The sequence below is a fragment of the Podarcis vaucheri genome (genome assembly GCF_965113315.1).
Source record: "Podarcis vaucheri genome assembly, chromosome: 3".
NCBI lineage: Eukaryota > Metazoa > Chordata > Lepidosauria > Squamata > Lacertidae > Podarcis > Podarcis vaucheri.
Window position 1 is genome coordinate 271,323 of NC_138761.1, and position 24,681 is coordinate 296,003.

General features: G+C 54.5%; 1 protein-coding gene across 3 annotated transcripts; it reads right to left on the reverse strand.

Annotated features, from left to right (window-relative positions):
* Nucleotides 1–1,120: 1,120 nt before the first annotated feature.
* Nucleotides 1,121–17,162, reverse strand: LOC309529997 (uncharacterized protein). Of its 3 annotated transcripts, none has more exons than XM_082218452.1 (6): nucleotides 17,033–17,162; nucleotides 13,674–13,880; nucleotides 13,424–13,562; nucleotides 11,846–11,988; nucleotides 4,457–4,509; nucleotides 1,121–2,308 (listed from the first exon to the last, which is right to left on the reverse strand). In XM_082218452.1, the coding sequence occupies exons 1-6, from the start codon at nucleotides 17,083–17,085 to the stop codon at nucleotides 1,524–1,526; spliced, it is 1,380 nt and encodes a 459-aa protein (XP_082074578.1). In that variant the 5' UTR covers nucleotides 17,086–17,162; the 3' UTR covers nucleotides 1,121–1,523. The 3 variants fall into 3 exon arrangements, with proteins under 3 accessions (XP_082074578.1, XP_082074579.1, XP_082074580.1); XM_082218453.1 differs by lacking the exon at nucleotides 17,033–17,162 and adding an exon at nucleotides 16,653–16,920; XM_082218454.1 differs by lacking the exon at nucleotides 17,033–17,162 and adding an exon at nucleotides 16,382–16,457.
* Between the last annotated feature and the right edge of the window lie 7,519 nt (nucleotides 17,163–24,681).

The window sequence follows — 24,681 nt, forward strand, 5'->3', positions numbered from 1 at the left end:
AGTCTTCATGGGGGCAAGAATTGCCAGAGAAGAGTTGCTGTGCTCCTTAGCCCTGACGCTCCTGTGCCGATCCTGCTTTTTCTAATAAAGAGTTCACCACTTGCTTCCTGTGATTTGCTGCTGGTTCTCTCCTGTCACGCACCAACCTCTGTCTGCCTTCCCAGCAATCAGGCCAGAGTGTGGCGCTGCCTGTCAGCTTCCTCCTCCTCTGTCTGGGCTGTAGATCTCAGCTGGGGGGGGGCAGGAGGAGTTGGCTCTGCCTGCCATTGACTCCGGCTCCACCTCCTGTTGGCCTCCTACAGGGGGGTGAGGGCGATCTTGATCCCACACCCTGAAAATCCTAATAAAAAAATCCCTTCCAGTAGCACCTTAAAGACCAACTAAGTTAGTTCTTGGTCTGAGCTTTCGTGTGCATGCACACTTCTTCAGATACACTGAAACAGAAGTTGCCAGACCCTTCTATATAGTGAGAAGGTGGGGAGGGGTATTACTCAGAAGGGTGGTGGGAATGGGAGATTGGCAGGTAGCTGAGATGAGCCTGTTGACGACTCTTAACGACTGCAATAGGTCTTAACAGGAAAAGGCAAGGGGTGAGAAGGTGAAAAATGGCTTATAGCTGCTGAATTGCAACTCATTACCAAACTTAAAACCATGGAGAGACCTGGTCTGAACAAAGACATTGGATTCTTATCTCATTATACATGACTAAGCCATTTTTCACCTTCTCACCCCTTGCCTTTTCCTGTAAGACCTATTGCAGTCGTTAAGAGTCGTCAACAGGCTCATCTCAGCTACCTGCCAATCTCCCATTCCCACCACCCTTCTGAGTAATACCCCTCCCCACCTTCTCACTATATAGAAGGATCTGGCAACTTCTGTTTCAGTGTATCTGAAGAAGTGTGCATGCACACGAAAGCTCATACCAAGAACTAACTGAGTTGGTCTTTAAGGTGCTACTGGAAGGGATTTTTTTTATTTTGACTATGGCAGACCAACACGGCTCCCTACCTGTACCTGAAAATCCTGAGGTGGCTTGTCCCTCCCCAACCCAAAGAGCAGCCCATCTCTGCCCTAAACCACCTTGGGATTAAAAGAGAAATAAATTCAGTTCCAGGCAGAGCACGTGACAGTCCTTTTATTCTTCTGCTTCTTCAGAACTAACATGGCAAACAGCTTGTGATTCGTCTGCCTAAGGCACTGGCAGGCAGGGCTCCCCATTCACCCCTCAGAAAGGAGAAGGCAAATGGGCGGCCACGACCCCCCCCCCCAGGATGCGCAAGGCTCCTGTGCTCTGGGCCCAGCCTCCCTCGCAAGGCTGCCACCCCCCTCCTTGGCAAGCCCCCCCCCCAAAAGAGGCTGCCCACCCGCCCATTGGCCAAGCGACATTTCCCTCCAAACACCCTAATCTGGGGGTGGGTCTCCCGGCGGAACTGGCCGGCAGCATAGTCATCTAATGCTCTGGCTAATCTGTGGAACTCCCTGCCACAAGATGGTGGCGCTGATGGCCCCTGGCTGGTCGGCTTTCAAAGAAGAGGCCCTCCTTCTGTATCCCCGGCCTCTCCTTGCACGACTTCCCAGGCATCTGGGCCCAAGAGCCGGTAGTTCCTTCCACGGTACGTGCTCACATCCTGGGCACGGCTGGCGCGCGTCGCTTCATAGATCTCTTGCACCGCCGGGGGGAGCGGGGGAAACCCTGCGAGGCGAGCCAGCTCCTCCGCGTAGCTCCACTGCTGGGCCCGGAGGCGCAGGAAGTGCCGCGCCAGACCCCCCTCGCGCAGGTGCCGCTCCAGCTGCACTTGGGCATCGGCCTCCATCTCGGCGGCGGAGGGCAGCGGGCAGCCGCCCGTCAGCACCGCCAGGGCAAAGAGCGCCTGGCAGTGGAAATGCGGGAAGGGGCAGATCTGCTGGCAGACGCCGACCAGGAACAGCGACGGGTGCCGGGGGGCCAGCAGGTGCCGGTACAGGGGCCCCACCCCATACTCCGTCTCCCGCAAGCCCAGCTGCGCCAGATCCAGGAAGGGGAAGCGGTATTGGTAGCCCGTGCAGAGGATCAAGGCGTCGGCTGGCAGCGCAGAGCCCTCCCTGGGCACCACCGTCTCCGCCGACACCCGAGCCAGAGGGGGAGCCTGCAGCACCTCCCGGGGCAGCCCGCGGACCGGCGGACCCTGGTGACTCAGCACCACCCGCGCCGCCAGAGGGGCCAGCTGCAGCGCCAGGTCGACTCCGGAGGGGCCGGCGCCCACCAGCACCACCCTCTGCCCGGCAAAGGGCTCCGGGCGCCGGTAGGAGTGGCTGTGCAGGAGGCGGCCTGGAGAGGAGAGCAAAAGGCAGGCAGGAGTGGGTGGGTGGGTGCTGCGGGAAGGGCATGGCTCCCCCTGCCCACGGGCAGCCTTCTCTTGCCCGCCGGGAGCCCACAGCTCCTCGGGCGCTCCAGCCCCCCGCCCTCCCCTGGCCAGGTCTCCCCACCTGCTCCCCAACCCCAAATTAGTATATTCCACCGTTCATGGACAGATCCCAGGGTGGAGTGCAACATTAAGAAAAAAAAATTAGGAAGCATCATAAGAAGAAGAGAACAGAAAGGCTAGTAATAGGCAGCACAACGATCAGATAACCGCAATAAGAGTTCCCCCACCTTTAACAGGGGGAGGGGGACTATAGGGTTGCTTTTGCTTTTTGTTTTTATTGTGTATTTTGTGTTTTTATATTGCGATTTTATGTTGCAACCGCCCTGAGGAGTACAGAGGGGTATACAAATTTAATGAATAAGAATACGAATTCGAATTAGAAGAGTGACTAGTGGGGTGCCACAGGGTTCTGTCTTGGGCCCGGTCTTATTCAACATCTTTGTCAACGACTTGGATGATGGACTCAAGGGCATCCTGATCAAATTTGCAGATGGCACCAAACTGGGAGGGGTGGCTAACACCCCAGAGGACAGGATCACACTTCAAAACGACCTTGACAGATTAGAGAACTGGGCCAAAACAAACAAGATGAATTTTAACAGGGAGAAATGTAAAGTATTGCACTTGGGCAGTACTTGAGAGCAGTACATGTGAAAAGGATCTAGGAGTCTTGGTTGACCACAAACTTGACATGAGCCAACAGTGTGACGCGGCAGCTAAAAAAGCCAATGCAATTCTGGGCTGCATCAATAGGAGTATAGCATCTAGATCAAGGGAAGTAATAGTGCCACTGTATTCTGCTCTGGTCAGACCTCACCTGGAGTACTGTGTCCAGTTCTGGGCACCACAGCTCAAGAAGGACACTGACAAACTGGAACGTATCCAGAGGAGGGCAACCAAAATGGTCAAAGGCCTGGAAATGATGCCTTATGAGGAACGGCTAAGGGAGCTGGGCATGTTTAGCCTGGAGAAGAGGAGGTGAAGGGGTGATATGATAGCCATGTTCAAATATATAAAAGGATGTCACATAGAGGAGGGAGAAAGGTTGTTTTCTGCTGCTCCAGAGAAGCGGACACGGAGCAATGGATCCAAACTACAAGAAAGAAGATTCCACCTAAACATTAGGAAGAACTTCCTGACAGTAAGAGCTGTTGGACAGTGGAATTTGCTGCCAAGGAGTGTGGTGGAGTCTCCTTCCTTGGAGGTCTTTAAGCAGAGGCTTGACAACCATATGTCAGGAGTGCTCTGATGGTGTTTCCTGCTTGGCAGGGGGTTGGACTCGATGGCCCTGGTGGTCTCTTCCAACTCTAGGATTCTATGAATAGCAGCAACAGGCCCTAGATTATTTAATGGCTAAAGATCGGGATAAAGAGGAATGTTTTTGCCTGGCACCTTAAGGCATGTAATGATGGTGCCAGGCAAGCCTCCTGGGGGATAGGCACTTCACAATCGGGGAGCTACCACAGAAAAGGCCCTTTCTCTTGTTGTCACCCTCAGAACCTCTCCGGGAGGAGAGGAGGGCCTTCTCGGTGGTGGCGCCCGCCCTGTGGAATGCCCTCCCACCAGATGTCAAAGAGAAAAATAACCACCAAACTTTTAGAAGACATCTAAAGGCAGCCCTGTTTAGTGAGGCTTTTAATGTTTAATAGGTTATTGTCTTTTAGTGTTTTGTTGAAAGCTGCCCAGAGTGGCTGGGGAAACCAGATGGGCGGGGTATAAATAATAAATTAATAATAATAATAAAATGTGACCACTAGAAGGAGACTCTGGACAGACAAAAGGAACGGCTTATCCACACAAGGCAAACTTGCAGAACTGGCAACAAGAAGACCTGCCCTCAGCTTTAAAGAAGACCTGCCCCCACCACTGGCTCTTCGTCGGGTCAGCTGTACAGAGCCTTCAGCTTCCACAGCAGTCTACCAGTGAAGGTCAGCTGCTGGGGAGGAAGGGGGGAGAGCTGGCCACTGTGGGAAACGGGATGGGGGGTGACACCGGAAGACCCCCTTTAGCCCGGCCAGGCTGCTGCCTCAGAGCTCCTCCTTGGTCCTTACCTTGAAAGCTGTCCAGGCCAGGAATGGGAGGGATGAATGGGTTGGCATAATGGCTGCAAAAACAGGATTGTCAGGACACATGGCCAGCCAGGTCCCGCCCCTGCCCCCACCTCTGCCCTGATTGGTTCCCAGAGACTAAGAGAACATGATTGCCTCTTCCTGATAAAATGGGGAGGGGGGGATCCTGAAAATGGTCCCTGGCGCTCCCCCCAGCTCAGCCAGTTCAAGCCACCTTGGGCACTTGACATCAGCCAATAAGATTCCTGCATTGCAGGGGGTTGGACTAGATGACCCTTGGGATCCCTTCCAACTTTACCATTCTGTGATTCTATGACTGCCCCCCCCCCCCGCTCAGTGTTGAGAATCCAGAGCAAAGGAATCCCAAGGCTCTGCTTGAAAGACCTCCAGTGAGGGCACCCCCATCTCAGTAACTGGTTGTCCTAGGACTCTTACCATCAAGGCTGTCAGGGGTTCAGAAGCAGAGACGCAGAGAAGGGTGGAAACAGAGAGCGAGGGGGAGGAAGCCGAAGGGAGAATGAGTGATGATGACGACCCGAGATCTCCAAGCCTAAGCAGTGAGTCAGAGGACTCCCAAAAGGGAGCCCCAGTGAGCAGAGCAAGGGGGGGATCCGGGGGGACACCCCAGGAGGAAGGGAACAGAGGAGATTCAGAGAGCAGCAGCTGGAAGTCGGGACCCACGCTCAAGACTGAGAGCAGCAGGGAGGAAGGCAGCCAGGCATCGGGTTCCGGAGGCCGTCAGCAGGAGGGAGGGCACGAGTCAGGGGTGGTCACGCCCTCCTCAGAGAGCGAGGCAACGGTCAAGAGGAAAGTAGAGAGTTGGGCGCGCGCGCCAAGTTCAAATGCAGCGGAAGCTGGAGCAGTAAGCAGCCCGGAGAGTGAGCCAGGTCCCAAAGCCCGCCGAAAGGAAGCGGAAGGATCAGGGGGGTCAGCGTCAGAGGAGAGTAGAAGGGAGGAGTCCCAGGGGGGCAGAAGGACCCAGAGACGTAGGGAGAGGCGAAGGAGGTGGAGCAAGGCTAGGGTATTAAGCTGGTGTGCAAGAGGCGGGGACTCAGATGGGTCTTCGCCGACCTAGGGCAGAAGGTGTAGAGCTGCACGCTGCAGTTCGGAAATGAAACCTGTAACTCAATAAAGACTCTTTTAAAGTGGACGCTGTGTGGCGTGGTCCTATGTGAGCTGGGACCTGGTAGCAGCTCTGACAGTAAGACCCATCTCATCAAAGCTTCAGAAACCTGAAACCTCGCAGCGGGAGCAGAAGCCGCTAGGGGAGGAAGAGGGGTGTCTGTAAGCAAGCTCACAAAGGTTAGCAAGATGACGGAAGAACAGAGGATCTCCGCGCTGCAAGAGGCAGTGACCCGGTTGTCCTCAGAGGTATTGGCTTCCAAGAAACGGGAGGAGGAGACTACAGCCGCCTACAGAGACCTACACGCCAGGTTTGAAATGCTTGTTAAGCAAGGGCAACCGGGACCCAGACCGGAGGGCGTGGGATTGGCACGGAGAGCAGGAGGGCTTGTGGCTCACTTCGATGGGACTTTGCAACAGTACCCTAATTTTAGAGCAGACGTAATGTGCGCACTGCAACTGCTGGCAAAAGACTTTAGAGATGAGGAAGAGAAGGTGGGGTTCATATTGTCCCATTTGCATGGGGATGCCAAAGCCTGGCTGCGCAATTTGTGGAGGGATAAAGATCCGGCGCTTCAGAATGCAGATGCCTTTATCAAAGCGATGGATGCGTGTTTTTTGTCTACTATTGATGTGGATCTTGCCAGACGGGAGATTCATGGACTAAAACAAGGGAGGGCGAGCGTCCGGCAGTATCACGCCCGATTTTTTGCGCTGGTCAGTGCTTTAGAATGGGATCGGGATTCGCCCCCTGTCAGAGACCTCTTCTGGGAGGGTCTAAGTTCTGCGGTTAAGGATGAAATTGCAAGGGGGGAGAGGCCCCGAAGCACGCAGGAGGTGGTCCAAAGGGCGCTGACTGTGGGGGTGAGGCTGGAAGAACGTCCATGGTGCAGAGATGAAGGACGTGGAGGGCGCGAAGCAGCGAGAAGTTTCTCTTTCGTTCCGAGGGAAGCAGCGCGTGCGCAATCCACACCTCCGCCAGGAGGGGGAGGGGAACCGATGGAGGTTGGAGGTGCAAGGGCTCAGTCAGCAGCCAGAGCCCTAGCACCGGCAGCAGTGAAAGCAAAGCCTCCTAGAGGGAACAGGAAGTGTTACATCTGCGAGGATCCAGGCCATTTGGCGAAGGAGTGTCCCCGGAGGCTCCACAAGCACACTGCAGCCTCAGCAATGGTGACTGCAGCAACGCAGCAAGGAGAACCACAGCAGGGAAACGACGATGTCTGGCTGGAGACGGAGGCACTGGGGCCCAGCCAGACGCATCTGTGAAGCAGCCCCCAGCGATATTGCAACCCACGGATCCCCTCCCACCCAAACCAGTGGTGCAGCTCACAGCGTCTCTCCAGCTACCCAACGGCGTCACTATCGAAGTGCCGCTTTCTGTGGATTCTGGAAGCAACGCAGACTTTATAGCGCAGAGCTTTGTGGAGCAGCACGCTATACAGCTATTGCCTGCCACTCTGCCCCTGCAAGTCGTCACAGTGGATGGCAGAGAGTTGCTAGGGGGGCAGGTGGTGAAGCAGACGCCACCAATGGTGATGCGCCTTGGCAACCACAGGGAAGTCATCAGTTTTAATGTCACCCAACTGTCGGACACGCCCATTGTGTTGGGTATGAGTTGGCTGGACAGGCACAGTCCGACACTGGCTTGGTACCAGAGACAACTGATCTTCGGCTCCTCTTATTGCGCAGAACACTGCATCCTGCCCCGACGGGAGGGAGAGGAGGAGGAATCACAACTGCAGTTGGGAACGTTGCAAGCGGTCCCCCACAAATACGCGAACTTTTTGGAGGTCTTCTGCGAGAAGGAGGCGGACAAGCTACCCCCTCACCGGCCATATGACTGCAAGATTGACCTCCTACCGGGGGCGACGCTGCCGAAGGGGCGGCTATACTCCATGTCTGAAGATGAAATGCAGGAACTCAAACAGTTCATCAAGCATAACCTGGAGCGTGGCTTCATCAGAGAGTCCAAGGCAGTGGGGGGCAGTCCCGTTTTCTTCGTGAAAAAGAAAGACACGCCCCAAAAAAGACTCGTTGTGGACTACCGCCTTTTGAACCAGATGACCAAACCGTCTGATTACCCCATGCCCAGGATTGACGACCTCCTCGCGACGGTGCGCAAGGGACGCGTGTTCACCAAGTTGGACCTACGAGGGGCGTACAATCTCATCCGCATGCGGGAGGGCGATGAGTGGAAGACGGCCATGTTCACACCGCTGGGCACCTACGAGTACAGGGTTATGCCCTTTGGATTACAAAATGGCTCTCACTGTTTTCAAGCTTTTATGCATCACGTGTTGGAGGGACTCCTCTACAAGACATGCGTCTGCTTCCTGGATGACATCCTGATTTTCTCGGACTCGCAGCAAGCTCACGACCGAGACGTGAGGGAGGTGCTCAGCAGGTTGCAACAACATAGACTGTACGCCAAGCTGGAGAAGTGCCAGTTCGACACGAAGGAGGTGGATTTCCTGGGATACAAGTTGTCGGACAAGGGGATAGCCATGGACAGCACCAAGGTTCGTGCGGTATTGGATTGGAAGAGCCCGCGCAACCGGAAGGAGGTCCAGCGGTTTGTCGGCTTCGCCAACTTCTATCGCAAGTTTATCAAGGGGTTCGCGATGCAGACGGCAGCAATTACGGACACGCTCAGCTCCAAAAAAAAGAAATTCATCTGGACGGAGCAGGCGGAGCAGTCCTTTCAAGCGCTCAAGCGTCTCTTCGCATCGGAGAAGCAACTGCTGCATATCGACCCCAGTAAACCGTTGAGGGTAGAGACAGACGCGTCAGACAGAGCCGTGGGAGCTGTTCTGCTGCAGCGAGACCCGCAGGGGGTGTGGCGGCCGGGAGCGTTCTACTCCAGAAAGCTCAGCAAGTCGGAGCAGAACTACACCATCTGGGACAGGGAGTTGCTAGCCATTCATGCAGCTTTCAAGGCGTGGAGGCACTTCCTAATCGGCGCCAAGCACACGGTGCAGGTCTGCACGGACCACAAGAATCTGGAGCACTGGCGCACGGCTCAGTTCCTGAACCAGAGGCAGATACGTTGGGCGGAGTTCTTTGCTGACTTCAATTTCCGAATAGAGTACGTCCCAGGCGACACCAACATCATGGCGGATGCACTGTCCCGAAAACCGCAATACCTAGAAGAGGTGACGCCAGCGGCGGCCATGCACATCTTCGCACCGACGGCGTGGGCGTGTGCCTCAGCTACAGTAGACCTGGATGCGGTGCGACGTGCATTGCGGGACGACTCATTCGCACAAGACAAGATGGCGGAACTGCTCAGAGGCACGGCTACCACGGACGAGTTCCAGGTGCGGGACGGCTTGCTCCTACGCAAAGGGGCTGTCTATGTACCAGGAGACGACCTTCGCGCCAAGGTACTGCAACAGTTGCACGACGCACCCACGGCCGGTCACTTTGGCACAGAGAAAACGATGGAATTAGTCGCGAGAGACTTCTGGTGGCCCAGGCTGAGAGGGGAGGTCGCGGACTACGTCGCGAGGTGCGACACCTGCCAGAGGGCCAAGCCGGTACACAGACCACCGGCGGGACTGTTAGAACCGCTGCAAACGCCGTTTGAACCGTGGGAGAGGGTGGCCCTGGACTTTGTGACGGATTTACCCAGCTCGAGAGGCAAGACAGCTGTGCTAGTGGTGGTGGACTTGTTCACCAAGATGGCACATTTCATTCCGTGTGCGAAGGTGGCCACGGCGGAACAAACCGCCAAACTGTTCATAGATCACGTGTTCAAAGTGCATGGCCTGCCACGGTCTATCCTGTCCGACCGCGGACGCCAGTTCATCTCGTCTTTCTGGCAGAAGCTGATGGGTTTTCTAAATGTCAAGGTCAATCTGGCATCAGCAAGACACCCGCAGACCAACGGGCAAGCAGAGAGGGTCAATGCCATCATGCAGCAGTACCTGAGATGCTATGCCAATCAACAGCCTGCGACGTGGGTGGATTACCTGCCGCTAGCCGAGTTCGCTTACAACAACACGAAGCACGTGTCCACAGGAGTGACGCCGTTCTTTGCCAACAATGGGAGGCATCCCAGAACCTTCCCGGGACTGGAGAGAGTGGGGGAAGGGGAACCACAGACGGCGGACGCGTTCGCGTCAGAGCTGCAGGCGGTCCACGATCAACTCAGACGGCAGCTGGAGCTAGCTAAGCACGCCTACAAGGTGCAAGCTGACAAGCACAGGCGGGTTGGCGAAGTGATCCAAGTGGGAGACTGGGTCTGGTTGGCAGCCCACGCAGTGCCGACCAGGTCACTTGCCAAGAAGAAGTTGGGGCACAAGCAGATCGGTCCGTACCAAGTCGAAGCGCAGATCAACCCGGTAGCCTTCCGACTGGCGCTGCCGGAGGGTTCCAGAATGCATCCGGTGTTCCACAGGTCGGTGCTCACTCCCTACAAGGCACCTCACAGGTTCCAGGAGCCAGGGACGGCGCCAAGTCCGCTCCGGGAACGGACGGAGACGCGGGGGGTGAAGCACCAGGACCACATCAACGAGGTCACGGAGATTTTGGACTCCAGATGGGGGGAGGAGGGAGTCGAATACCTCTTAGCCAGAGAGGGCACCCGGGCCAGCGCCAATAGCTGGGTACCAGACTACGCTTTGGAGGAACCCCTGCTCAAGGACGAGTTTCATGCCCTCTTCCCACACAAACCCATGCCAGCGAGCTTCTTCGACGACTGGTTGTTCACACCCACACTTTCTTCCAGCACGTTCCATGGATTCGACTCAGAAGGGGAACCCGCACGGAGCACCCGTTCCCCAGAAGGTTCACCGGCAGGTTCGGCATCAGGCAACTCGTATTGGTGGGACGATCGACCAGAGGAGCAATGGCGCAGGAAGTGGCTGGAGATGCCAGGTCGAGCGACCGACGCAGAGACTGACATGGACGTGTTCGGGGAGGACCTAGGGTTCGAGCACGGCGGTACAGAGATGGAAGAGCAACAAGTCAACGTCGACGACCGCGAGGGGGAAGACTCGGAGGTCTTCAGTTGGCGGCCACCCACGGGGAGCGACCTGTATCCAGCATTCCCTCCCATGATGATGGAGCACCCAGCACCCACACCTGACAGCGGGGAGGGGGGAAGGGGGGGCTTCGAGGGGGGGATGGATGTCAGGGGTTCAGAAGCAGAGACGCAGAGAAGGGTGGAAACAGAGAGCGAGGGGGAGGAAGCCGAAGGGAGAATGAGTGATGATGACGACCCGAGATCTCCAAGCCTAAGCAGTGAGTCAGAGGACTCCCAAAAGGGAGCCCCAGTGAGCAGAGCAAGGGGGGGATCCGGGGGGACACCCCAGGAGGAAGGGAACAGAGGAGATTCAGAGAGCAGCAGCTGGAAGTCGGGACCCACGCTCAAGACTGAGAGCAGCAGGGAGGAAGGCAGCCAGGCATCGGGTTCCGGAGGCCGTCAGCAGGAGGGAGGGCACGAGTCAGGGGTGGTCACGCCCTCCTCAGAGAGCGAGGCAACGGTCAAGAGGAAAGTAGAGAGTTGGGCGCGCGCGCCAAGTTCAAATGCAGCGGAAGCTGGAGCAGTAAGCAGCCCGGAGAGTGAGCCAGGTCCCAAAGCCCGCCGAAAGGAAGCGGAAGGATCAGGGGGGTCAGCGTCAGAGGAGAGTAGAAGGGAGGAGTCCCAGGGGGGCAGAAGGACCCAGAGACGTAGGGAGAGGCGAAGGAGGTGGAGCAAGGCTAGGGTATTAAGCTGGTGTGCAAGAGGCGGGGACTCAGATGGGTCTTCGCCGACCTAGGGCAGAAGGTGTAGAGCTGCACGCTGCAGTTCGGAAATGAAACCTGTAACTCAATAAAGACTCTTTTAAAGTGGACGCTGTGTGGCGTGGTCCTATGTGAGCTGGGACCTGGTAGCAGCTCTGACAAAGGCGTTTTGCCATGCCCCCCCCCAAGCAACCCTCTAGCCCTTTTATGTGATCATGTCGCCTGCTTGGTCTTTTCCTTTCCAGGCAAAGCACACCCAACCCCTTTCACCTCCCCTCTCGGACCCTCTTTCTTGCCCCTTCTGACCCCATCCCAGCTTGTCTACACCCATGAAGGGCAGAGACCATAGGAGGCCTGACTGATGCAGGACACGGGTGAAGATCGTTCTGTGAAGCCTCAGGGGGCAGCTAACTCACACTTTCCTTGCAATGATTTCTGTGGCTCCTGCTGCCAAGTCATGCCCCCCCCCCCCGGGCACTGGCACTGGGCCAAAGGGATTTTGACTTCCATTGCTGAACTCACCCAGTGCAGACCATGACGGCATCAAAGTGCTTTGTGACTTTCTGGGTTGTCTCTGGCCCCTGCAGTGTGGCTGTGACCTCCCAGCCCCCTGGCTGGCCCTCGCTGCTGGACACAGGCCGGACGTGGCTCACCTCGCTCCGGAACTGCAGGAGGGAGAAGAAGGCCCTCAGGCAGGGAGGGGGCCAGCGGAGCCCCAGCAGTGGGCAGGGAAAGGCCTCTGGGGGGCAGAGGACCCCCTTGCTGGGACCCGAGAAGCCACAGCTCTGGAACGAGCTTGGAGAGGCTCCTGCTGAACCCCTGGAGATGCCAGGCAGCCCTTCATTTCTGACACAAGAGGGTGGGACATGGCCTGCCCCAGATGTATGGGGACTGCCTGTTCCAAGCTCTTGTGCTCGGATCCTGTTCCGGCATTGTGAGAACAGGGTGCTGGATGAGATGGGCCATGGGCCTGATCCTGCGGGCTATTCTTGGGTTCTTAGTGGCCAGAGAAATGCCACATGCTCAGGGGTACTCTTTATGTTGGACCAAAAAGGGATCCGGAGTCCTGGCTGCTGTGGCCTCCCTCTGACTTACATCATCCAGACATCATAGATATGTCACAGAAAAGGTGGCGTCTCAGGTAGCACCTGAGATCCAGGCCTGCCCCTGTCACTCAAATATAGTATTTCACACTTGCTCCATCACAGTACAAAGGAAAGCATTGACAGTTCTCTGGCCCCTGAGTCAAGTCAAATACACCCCTTTCATCCCATTATGGGGCAGGTAGGCATTGTGACTGAGTCCGACACTCAGTCTGACACTCTTTGGGGTCACGACTCCTTGGGAAAGCCCCGCGGAGTGACTGTACACCCCAGGGATTATGGCAGGCTCTCTCACCCCTCCCCTTATACCTCACTTCCCTGGAACTGAGAAGATTGATCCAACAAGTAATTTCTTATGAATTTCTAAAGTTTTCCCAGCAAGCCAGTACATAGATACATTTTTCAGTGAATTGCGACATTTGGTTCTGGCACTTTCCCTGTTTTCCTTTGCTGGAGACCTGGGGCTCAGAGGGGAGTCACGGGCTCCTCCTGCAAACTGAGCTGAGCTTCCCTTGCAGATGCCTTTGCAGATACAGTGGTACCTCAGTTTTCGAACGTAATCCGTTCCGGAAGACCATTCAAGTTCTGAAACATTTGAAAACAGTAAACTCAAAACAGAATCCTCAAAACGGAAGCCGTGTGGCACGTTTGACTTCCAAGGCATGTTCAAAAACTGAAGCATCTACTTCCAGGTTTACAGCATTCGAGAACCAAAATATTTGTCATTGGAGACGTTTGAAAACCGAGGTACCACTGTTTGTTGCTCTTAATTTTCTAAGCCTTAGGGGCTGCTATCAGGGATCTGGAGTTTATGATTAGACAGGCACTTTGTGAATGGAGTTCTGAATCTAAATGAAAGAGGTTTGGGTAATGTGCAGCGAAGACCCCCTGTCCTTGCCTTGTGGTGAGGCAAGGCTCATGGTGGGGAGGTCTCTCCCCCCCCCCTTCCAATTTCCCAGTAACAGACTCAAGCGCCGCCACCCCACCTGAGTCTCACCTGGATGTGGTCGTAGACCCCAAAATGCTCCGCGTAGCTTTCCAGGTAGGCCAGCACATCCGAGTGGTGGAGGAAGGAGGGCAGCGCCGGGTCAAAGGGGAAGTCAGGAAAGGCCATCACCTCCTTGGGCAGGTTGGTCCTGGGAGGGGGAACAGGACGCAGCCGCAGGATGAGCTCCCTTGCCCCCCAGGGACCCAAGACACACACGCAGGGGTGAAAGAGGGGGGCCACATCCCCCCCGGGTGGCTACCTGAGGTCCCGGTACATGCTGGAGTGAGTGGGCTGCCCCTTGGCTTCTTCCTCCGAGTAAACCCAGGTGCCTCCCAGGCAGCCAGAGGCTTCGAACACCACGGGAGGAGCAAACGTCTCGGGCGAGGCAAGGATGTGGCGGGCAACGCACAGACCAGCAGCCCCTGCCCCAACCACGGCCACCTGCAGCTTCTGTGACGCCATCTTGCTGGAGGAGGAGAGGGAGAGAAGGGGAGATGAAGCCTGCACTTGGTTGGCCCCACGGCAAGAAGGGGAGGGGGCCTCCTCTCCATTCACAAGAGTGTTCCCAGGGACAGACCCCCCAGAGAAGGCCGGGTGCCCCCTCAGGCCATCAACTGTAGCGTCTGAGGTGGAGTATTTCGTAGAGACCAAGCGCCACGAGAAAAGGGCCAGTGCTTGCGTCCTGCACACTGCTGTGTCCAATGAGGACTAGAAGCTTGCCTGCATTTGACTACACTTGTAGTTTAATGGTGAATTTTGGATATAATGGAGATTTAAAAGATCTGGATTATTATGAAAGATGCAGGAGGAAATGATTAACAACTGTACCCACAAAGGGGAGGAGGGAAGCCCAGGAGATGCAATTCTGGGCTGCATCAATAGGAGTATAGCATCTAGATCAAGGGAAGTAATAGTGCCACTGTATTCTGCTCTGGTCAGACCTCACCTAGAGTACTGTGTCCAGTTCTGGGCACCACAATTCAAGAAGGACACTGACAAACTGGAACGTGTCCAGAGGAGGGCAACCAAAATGGTCAAAGGCCTGGAAACGATGCCTTATGAGGAACGGCTAAGGGAGCTGGGCATGTTTAGCCTGGAGAAGAGGAGGTTAAGGGGTGATATGATAGCCATGTTCAAATATATAAAAGGATGTCACATAGAGGAGGGAGAAAGGTTGTTTTCTGCTGCTCCAGAGAAGCGGACACGGAGCAATGGATCCAAACTACAAGAAAGAAGATTCCACCTAAACATTAGGAAGAACTTCCTGACAGTAAGAGCTGTTTGACAGTGGAATTTGCTGCCAAGGAGTGTGGTGGAGTCTCCTTCCTTGGAGGTCTTTAAGCAGAGGCTTGACAACCATATGTCAGGAGTGCTCTGATGGTGTTTCCTGCTTGGCAGGGGGTTAGACTCGATGGCCCTTGTGGTCTCTTCCAACTCTAGGATTCTATGATTCTATGAGATTCTCTGGGATCTTGTCTGTATGTTGGATATCTGATTGTAAAACTGGAATTTGAAAAACCAAATAATTTTGTTTAAAAAAGTATGATGCTTTTAACTCAAGAAGCAGCAGCAGCAGCTTGCCTGCATTTGATAAGAAAGCCAAGATACTAAGCAGCCGCTCGCTACCCAGCAGGCCCCATCCTGTGCTATGTGCCTGGCAGGGATCCATTAGCCCAAGAGGGGGAAAGCCTGTTTTTTCCTGCTCTGGAGGACCTGATCCAATGACTTCAAGTTACAAGAAGGAGACTCCAGCTAAACATCAGGAAGAATTGTCTGACAGTAAGAGCTGCTCAACAGTGGAACAGATTCTCACAAGAGGTTGTGGACTCTCCTTCCTTGGAGGTTTCTAAGCAGAGGTTAGGTGACCATCTGCCATGGATGCTTGCTTGCGTTACTTATTTATTTATTTATTGTTTTATTTTCACCCCACCCAATTGGCTGGGTTTCCCCAGACACTCTGAGTAGCTTACAGTACATATAAAACATAGTAAACCTCAAACGTTAAAAACCTCCTGATACCGGGCTGCCTTCAGATGTCCTCTAGCAGTCAGGGAGCTGCTCATTTCCTTGTCTTTGGATGGGAGGGTGTCAGCTAAGATTCCTTCCTTGCTGGCCTTGGACTGGATGGCGCTTGGGATCCCTTCCAACTCAACGCCGTGTGGAGTTGGCAGGCAGCTGGGGAAGCGTGAGGGGAAAGCCAAGCAAGAGGGTCAACTCCTTGTTTGTCTCCCCTGGCACAGAAGACTTCGTCAGGAGTAGATGGTCAAAGCCAAACTGAGAAAAAGGAAGGGGAACGCAATGACCTCTGCCAAGGCAACGCTGCCACTGCCTGGACTGGGTGCCCTCCAAGCTGCTTGGGAAGAAACAATGGAATGGGGACGATTCCAGGGACCGGGCAGAGATCTGCTTGAAAAGCCCAAGGGGCAAAAGTCCCCAGAAGCCGGATCTGGGTGGCTGGGGGCTGGCAGGGGCCAAAGTGCGGCAGCTCCTCCTTCCAGCCAATCCCACTCCGTCTCCAGAGGGCTGCAGGGTGCCAACAGCTGTGCCAAAGAGCAGACAGGGAGGAGGGTGCCAGGCTGGGCCTGCCAGGGCAAGAGGGGCCTGCGCTGGAGCTCCCTCCCCCTGTGCCCCCTGGCATGGGGGTGACCAAAGGGTAAACAAGTGGGCTGTGTCTGCCCCCCCCCTTCCTGACACGGTCTGAGCTGCGCTGTGAAACCTGCAGCCAGAGAAACACCATTAGGCACCTGGTGGAAACGCCAGGCTCCTGGAATGGGAGAGGTGGACGGGACCCCCCAGGGGCATCTAGCCACACCTTGCCGGGCAGGCCTTGGGCTGCCGAATAACCTCTGGTCTGGGGGGGGTATTTATTATTTTTATTACTACGTTATACTATGTTGTGCTTGTATAGAATCTTAGAGTTGGAAGGGACCCCCCAGGGGCATCTAGGCCAACCCCCTGCAAACGGACCTGTGATCTTCCGACCAAGGGCGCGATCGACATTTAATCAAGAATCGCCAGCAGTTGAAGGCGCCCCCTCCCCGTCAGCCGCTCTCGAGTCTCCCCGCCCCGTCGGCGCCCCCACTAGTCCGCGCCAAGCCCGCGCCCCGAGCCCAGGCCGTTTCTCTCCGCCGCTGCTCGGGGCTGCCCTGCTTAGGAGACCGCGCCCAGCCGACGCCGGCGCCCATCTCGCCCAGCCGCCCGCCCCTGCCCCCGGAGCGGGTCTGGCTCGGTCCCCTACCTTCTCGGCGGGGCGGAGGGTGGCCGAAGCCCCTCGGAGGGCGGGCGGGGGGGCGCTGCTGGCGGGGTCGCTCGCTCGCTCTCCGCCGCGGGGCTGTTGTGCCGTCGGAAGTGGGCGAAGGCGGCGCGGAGGCACCTTTGGTCAAGCCCAGGGAGGGACGGGGCGGGGGGGGCAGGCCGAGCAGCGGCGGCCCCGCCCCGTCCTCGACCAGCCGAATTCTTCCTCCAGGCCCCTCTTCCGTCTTCCCCCCATGTCTTGCCTCTAAAGGACAGGTTTCCTGGAGTGGGTCCCAAGGGGCATCCCGGGAGCCCGCCCCGTCCTCGCCTTCCTCGCCCTCCGCCCCCTCGGAGCCTGCGGAGCCCCGTCGGCGCCCGGCTCACTCGGGCCGAGGAAGCACCTTCGCAACCGGCGCCTTGGTATTCCCGTTTTTCATTATCCTCGACGTTCCCACTTAGTCTCTCCGGAGAGCCTCGCGGACTGAGGCGGGTCGGGCTGGGCAGGCGACGGCGGGGGGGCTGCTCGGCTGGGGGGGGGAGGCGGAGGCGTCCCCGCCCCCTGGACACCTCCCTCCCCACAGACCGCGCCCACCGGGACAAGGCTAGAAAGGGGAGGGCGAGGCGCCCTTTGACTCCAGGGCGGAGCGCGCGGCCGCTGGGCTGCTGGGTGGAAGCCGGTCGCCCTTAAAAAGGCATTTTTAAAGTTAATTGTTACATTCATTTTAGGCGAGAGCAACGCGGGCGCAGGTTCCTGGCGCAGCAGCCAGACTCTCGAACCTGTTCTGAGTTTGAAGGGCGGGGGGGGGGGGAGTCTCCCATGCCCTCCTCCAAAGGCCCCGCTTGTCTGGGGAGATGTATCCACAGGCACTAGCAAATTCAGCTGCTTGAAAGAAACAGGAGAATTCTGTTGTTTCAAAGAAAACGAAAGGGCACGCGGCACGGGCAGCAACTTGTAGGAGTTGGTAGTGAAGCCTTGCGTGGGAATTGTTAGACAAGTGAGGGGGGGGAACTCCCCGATTCTTCTTTGGAGGGACCCTTTATCCCCGAGAGAGAGGGGCTGGACAACAGGCGCGAGGGGGCGACTTTCTTTGACTAGAGCGGAGTCAGCAGTGCCTCTGGGCTCAGGCTCCAAAGAGGCCGCCCCAAACAATAGAAAGTCTGCTGCTTTTATTCTCTTTTGCTCCATTGGCGCTCCTTTCCCACGGTGCCCCCCCCCCCACCTCTTTGCCCTGCGTTGCCACTGAGCTGGCCTTCCCACCTGGCTCTGAGCAGCCTGGCAAAGCACTGATTCGGCATTCTGCCTTCCTTGTGCCTAATACGGAGGGCTTTTCGCTAAGTAAGCTTGCCAAAGGTTTCCTTGTCCTAATTATTTAAACTCCACATTCATGACCCAGTCCTTCTCCTGTCTTCATCTCCTAGATACACGGGGAACGTTTTGAGCTCTCTGGCCCAGGGCTCCTTCTCGACTGCATTCAAGGCCTGGCTGCCCCACACTCCCCCAACTGCAGGGGAAATCACCCAGACTGACTTAGGACAGGTGTATCTCTTTTGGTGTTGCTGTTCTGAAGAACTTTCTTCTCTGCCTCTTTAGTTTATAGGGCATGCACCCTTGTTGCAAGGGATTAAGGCATCATTTCTCAGACCCCCAAAGCACCTGTTGGGGGTGGAATTGCATTTTTCCTAGCCAACAAGGGTCACTGCAATTTGGAGTGCTGCCCAGAATGTGATTACACAGGAAAACAGGAATTTGCCCTGTGCTGAGTCCAACCATTGCTCCTTCAAGCAGTGTCAACACTGACTGGCAGACAGTTCTTCCTGGAGATGCTAGAGTGGAACTTGGGAGCAGGTCAGGTGCCACTCTGCCACCACAAGAGGGTCACGGCCCCCTGCTAAGGAGTGCCTGTGCTTCTAGGTAACAAGGACAGAAGCAACTTTCCCCATCTCCTTAGCTACACTGTAAGTCACTCTTGCATGAGAATACAGTGGTACCTCAGGTTACATACGCTTCAGGTTACATATGCTTCAGGTTACAGACTCCGCTAACCCAGAAATAGTGCTTCAGGTTAAGAACTTTGCTTCAGGATGAGAACAGAAATCGTGCTTTGGCAGCGCGGCAGCAGCGGGAGGCCCCATTAGCTAAAGTGGTGCTTCAGGTTAAGAATAGTTTCAGGTTTGTGTATGTGATGAGCAAATGACGCTTGTGGGATTCCAAGAAGCTCTGTGGATGTTTAAGAAATATTGTATAAAAAAAAATTTGAAGGAGAGGGTATATAAAATGCAATACTAAAATTAGGAAATGCGTATTTAAAAAAAAACTGGATATGAATGATTGTCAGAGAGGCTGAAGGAAGTCTAAAACAGAGAATATGTGACAAATTTTGATATGATGTTACAAATGTATATTGGAAATTAATAAAAATTATTTATAAAAAAAAGAACAGTTTCAGGTTAAGTACGGACCTCCGGAACGAATTAAGTACTTAACCCAAGGTACCACAGTATATTCAATACAAGTTACAATTTGTTGCATTTGGAGAGATAACTCCCACCATTTGTTTATTTCTGGCATTCCCTTTGCTGTGGTCTCTCTTTCTCTTTTCAACGCTTTATTGATTTTTATCCTGAGATGTTGGATTTCACCTATAGTCTCCTTTTTGAAGTTGGAGAGACATTGCAATATTTGGCTTTTGGTTGTTGTATTTTAGTATGCCGTTCTTAATGACACTTGGGATAGCTCATAATGAAATACAATCAACAATAAAATCAATGCAAGACAAGGAAATGCAAATTGACTGTAAAGCAGCCATCAAGAAAGATGTAGTTAAAATATACTTAGGACTTTAAAAGATGAGTCTTTTCCTGGCACTGAAGAGCTACCAGATTAGGAGCCAAGCAAGCCTTCCTAGGGAGAGAGCTCCATGAGCAGAAACACTCACACCAACTCACCTCCTGGCAAACAGAAGGGGAAGAAATGGAGGCAGTGAGAGATTTTACTTTCTTGGGCTCCATGATCACTGCAGATGGTGACAGCAGCCACGGAATTAAAAGACGCCTGCTTCTTGGGAGAAAAGCAATGACAGGCCTAGACAGTATCTTAAAAAGCAGAGACATCACCTTGCCAACAAAGGTCCGTATGGTTAAAGCCATGGTTTTCCCAGTAGTGATGTATGGAAGTGAGAGCTGGACCATAAAGAAGGCTGATCGCCAAAGACTGGATGCTTTTGAATTCTGGTGCTGGAGGAGACTCTTGAGAGTCCCATGGACTGCAAGAAGATCAAACCTCTCCATTCTTAAGGAAATCAGCCCTGAGTGCTCACGGGAAGGACAGATCCTGAAGCTGAGGCTCCAAGACTTTGGCCACCTCCTGAGAAGAGAAGACTCCCTGGAAAAGACCCTGATGCTGGGAAAGATGGAGGGCACAAGCAGAAGGGGACGAAGGAGGACGAGATGGTGGGACAGTGTTCTTGAAGCTACCAGCATGAGTTTGACCAAACAGGGAGGCAGTGGAAGACAGGAGGGCCTGGCGTGCTCTGGTCCAGAGGGTCACAAAGAGGCGGACACCACTAAACAACAACAACAGCAAGATTTGACACGCTGAGCTAGCTCTGCAAGGCGAATGCATGGTTCTGATTGGGTAGAATGCAGCCATTGAAAGAACAGGGAATACAGCTTCGTACGGTCGACCCATTGTAAAGATAGAGCGGGAGGGAGGCATAAGATTTTGGGCTTATTTCGCCCATGATAGCGGAAAGGGAAAAGGCACTTTATTGATGGGGCTTGGGGTAGAGTGTGGTGCTTGTGCAACGGTGTGGGGGCTGAGGGTTCCACGTGGGGTTGGGCGCCCTTGAAAGGCATGCCCCCCCCTTCCGTATCACTTCCCCACCCCACAAATACATTTTCATTTTGTGTCATGTATTTTTAGATGGTAAGCCTGAGTGCAAGAGACGGTCTTGCGTTTGTTTTGTGAGCTACGCTACAAGCCTTCCCCCCCCCCCCCCATTGTATTTATTTTTTGGTCAAAGGAGAAGGATAAAAAGTAAGTCTGCCTCCAGTGATCTGCTCAGCTGTCACTTGGGCACTTTGTCTTCTGAGACTGGCAACATCTTTTTGACCAGCCGGCAGCCCCTTTGTCCTGCTGTCCCTTTGGAGTCCTTGGGTGCCTCTTTGTGGTTTCGATTCACTACGTACTGCAATCAGCAGATGTGAAGTCCTTGAGAACAGCCTTATAAGAAGACAGGTTGCGCTGCTTTGGCCTTGGGAAGCAATACTTTCTGGTAACAAAAGGAAAGCAAACTTAAATTGCTGTGCTCAAAATGTTGATTTTTTTAAAAAAAATAATGTATATGTGTATATATAATTTTGTTCTTAGTATCATGTTGTATGAGATCCTGAGCTTTTCGGAATAAGAAAGATTGCAAATTTGACTTTGTAAATACAATTAAATGTAGTGCAAGTTCTACGCCTGCTGTGCAGGCTGTGGTCGTCCCTGCCCCCCCCCCCCATCCGTTCACCTCCCTGGCAAAATATGTTTATAAGGTGTTTTTGCAGAGCAGTACAGCAGGCTGGCTGTATTGATTCTGGTACCGTGTCAACTGTAGTATTAGTAGCTGCTCTTTAACTAGGACAATTTATTAAATAAAGAGATTTTTTTTCACAATAAATTCTGATTTGACCTGTAACCAGTTTCTGTTTCCTTGTATGCTGTCTTCAAAGAGACCATGCTTGTGTATTTCTTTCTGGTAACTTCTGCATTTAGTGGATTCAATTTAATGGATCCCCAAGAGCTTATTTATTGTCTCCACCTCCTGCCTGACACAGGTGGGAGATGGTAATGAGTCCCTCTGAGAAGTGGCTTGGCTGAGTTGTTCCAGGAGGACAAAAAGGAAACAGATCATTTTTCTTAGTCACAAAATTGTTGTTGTCCACTTCTTTTAAAAGTATAGAGATTTGATTGAATGCCTCTCTTGGGGCTGAATCTTGTGACACATTTTTTAAAAAACTGAGCTGGGAATCATTTCACATCTGCCTGCACACACAGGGAGGGGAAAACGTCATGTCTGAATGGATGAGACGGAGATCTTGTTTGTGCCCACACAAAGTCTGAAGTTCCAAATTGATTTCATGGACCACGTAAATATATTACTCTCTATTTCATGCATCTTTTAAAAATCCATGTTTTTTTATGAAGGTGGTGGCGGAAGAAATCCAGAAAGCTGGGAGGTCTGCAGGGAAAGAAAACAAAACTGTAGAAGAGGGGCCCAGTCCTCTGTCCCTCCTCTGGCTCCATCCAGTGACAGGTCCAAAGGGAAATGCAGAATGATGCCTATTCAGGGTGCGGGGGGCTTGCGATTGAACCCCAAAGGAACTGCACTTGCCAGAGGGGGCTGCCAGGATGCTTGGGGAGAGTCCTGGGAACTCTAGTTTGTTCAGGGCGCCAGGAGTTGTTTGGAGGCTGCTAGTTCTTCCCTGAACTACAATTTCCAGGATCACTTGGCAGAAATCGTGGGAAACTACAGTTCCCAGGTTGCCTTAAGGGAATCCGGGTCTTCTCTCAATCACAGCTCCCAGAATCCTTTGGGGACGCCTGCGAGCTCGACAGGCCCCCCCTCCCCGCCCTGGAGTGGCCGGCGGCGCTGCTTCCGCGGAGCCTCCAGCTTCGGAGGCGGGCAGTCTGGGACCGAGACGGCGACTGAGCCACGGGGCTCCCCTCCCGGAACCGGAGGGAGGAGACAGCGCCGCTCAGCCGCGCCCGGGAGGAGAGAGACGATGCCTCTCCTAAGATGGCGCTCATTCCGGCCCTCGTCCAAGATGGCGGCGGCGGCGCCTCACCCGCCCTCTCTCCGACGCGCTTCCGGCCCACCGTGCCTCTCCTAAGATGGCGCCCGGGGGCCGAGAGAGCCGCTCCCCAAACGGCGCCCGTTCCGGGAGGGGAGCTGGCCTCGTCCAAGAGCGGGGCTCCCCTCGCCGCCCCGGGACCAAGCCCCGCTGCTGCTGCTCCGGCCGAGCCCGAGACCCCCCGCCCGCCCCCTCCTGGCGCAGTGCCCAGGATGCGGGGCAGGCTGGCACGACATTTTCCTGGTTATTAAAGATTTTCTTGCTTTACAAAAGTGCATGCCTCGTCTCTTTTTTCCAGGTGGTACAGTCTTTCTTCCAGATCAGTTACATTTGTGGAGAGACACGAGTGTTGAATGCAGAACAAGTAATGTATAAGGTTGGGGAGGAAGAGGGCGGAGGGGGGGGGAGGCTTATATAGTACATTCCCTTTCTTTAGTCTAAGTGGGGGGGGTTGTGTCGGCGTCTGCTGGGAGGTTCTCTTTGTATTTGTTTATTACATTCCCTTGGTAGCGAGAGGTGTTGGGGGGCAGGGTGGGGCTGGTTGTCTGCAGTGGGGCTGGTTTGCATGGGGGGGGGCGCTTGTTGGGTCAGGTAAGCCAGATTGATTCCTGTGCTGTCTGTGGATTCTTCTTCTTCTTGTCTTGTTGGGCTGTGTATGTGATAACGATGAGCCAGACTGGGGTGAAGGCGCCCTCTTCTATTTGTCCCCACGTCAGTTTCAGTTTATTAGTTTATTCGATTTTGGAAGATGTTCCTTATGCCCAATTCTGGGGTGAGTTCTAATAGCTGTTAGTTTTTTTGCATATCTTTTGTAGAACTGCTATCCAGAAGGGTTGGATTTTAGGTTATTCCCACCACATGTGGAGGTATGTGCCTGTGGAGGTGCAGTAGCTTCTCCAATAATAATTAATAATGATAATTTATTATTTCTACCCCGCCCGTCGGGCTGGGTTTCCCCAGCAACTCTGGGCGGCTTTCAACAGAACAGTAAAAACGGAATAAAACTTCAAACATTAAAATCCTGGGCATATCAGCGCCAGTTTCCAGGGTGTTAAGTACCACCTGCAGGTGAGTTTCAGAGTGAGTTCCCTTCTTTTGGCTCATAGTGACCTAAAAGGAGGCTTAGGCCACATTCTAGTACATTGGGTGGGCTTAATTTCATAGCCTATGTCATCTTCCCATTGTTCTTTGATTGTGTCAAGGGGGTTTGTGGGATTTTGGAGCCATATATTGTATATTGTGGATACCATCCCTTCACTGTGTCCCTCTGCTGTCAGGAGGTTTTCAAAGATGGTCAAGGGCCTAGTGGCTACTGATTTTAGAGTTGGATTGTTTAAGAAGGCTGCAGGCACCACATTTGAATGGCAATGCCCATCAGCTAAGGGAGCAGCCCCCTCAAATATTTTATTGTTGGGGCCGAAGACCCCACAGCCCCTGGGAGTTGGCTCCTGTGGGAAAAGGATGCTGTGAACTGCCCCGCGATCTATAGGTGGAGGGCGGCTCACATTTAATTGGTGGTGGTGATGATGATGATGAATCTGTGGGCCCCCCCTTGGCCTGATCCAGCAGAGTTCCAGTGAGGAGGAGGAGGGGCCAGCGCCCCAAACAGATATTTTGGGGTGGCAATGCGTCGCTGCGGCTCCTCTGGGGAATGATCAGCTGCTTCACCCGAGGATCCACTGGGTTGTGAAAGGCCCCCAGGCAGGTGCGCCCGCAGCGCGGCTTCAACAGCTGCCGCGTCAAGGACCGAGAAAGGACGTCAGTGGAGCCGGTGACGAGAGGCAGCCCGGAGGGTCCTGGACGGGGGCGGAGGGACCTGGCAAATGTACCCCCCCCCCAGCACACGCCTTGCCCCACGGCAGCGACGTTTCTCGTGTGCAGATCGCAAGGGGGAGAGTCGGATCCCGCTCTTCTTGGGGCTGAATGACGTCACAGAATCCCAAAAGGGCCGAGCGGGAAGGGGCCGCAAGGGTCATCGAGTCCAACCCCCCGCAAACCTCCCTGCCCCACCCATAATCCCGGAGGGCTTTCCCACGTGCAACTTCGGTTCTGCTTTGCGCGGCTCTTCCTTACTCCGCGCCTCCCCCCCAAATAAGCCCCTAGGGCGCCCCCTCGACCCTGGCCGGGGCGTGACGTCGGCGGGGGCTCCTTCTTGCCCCAATTCCCGGGCTCCGGCCAGCGGCCACTCAGGGCCGGGG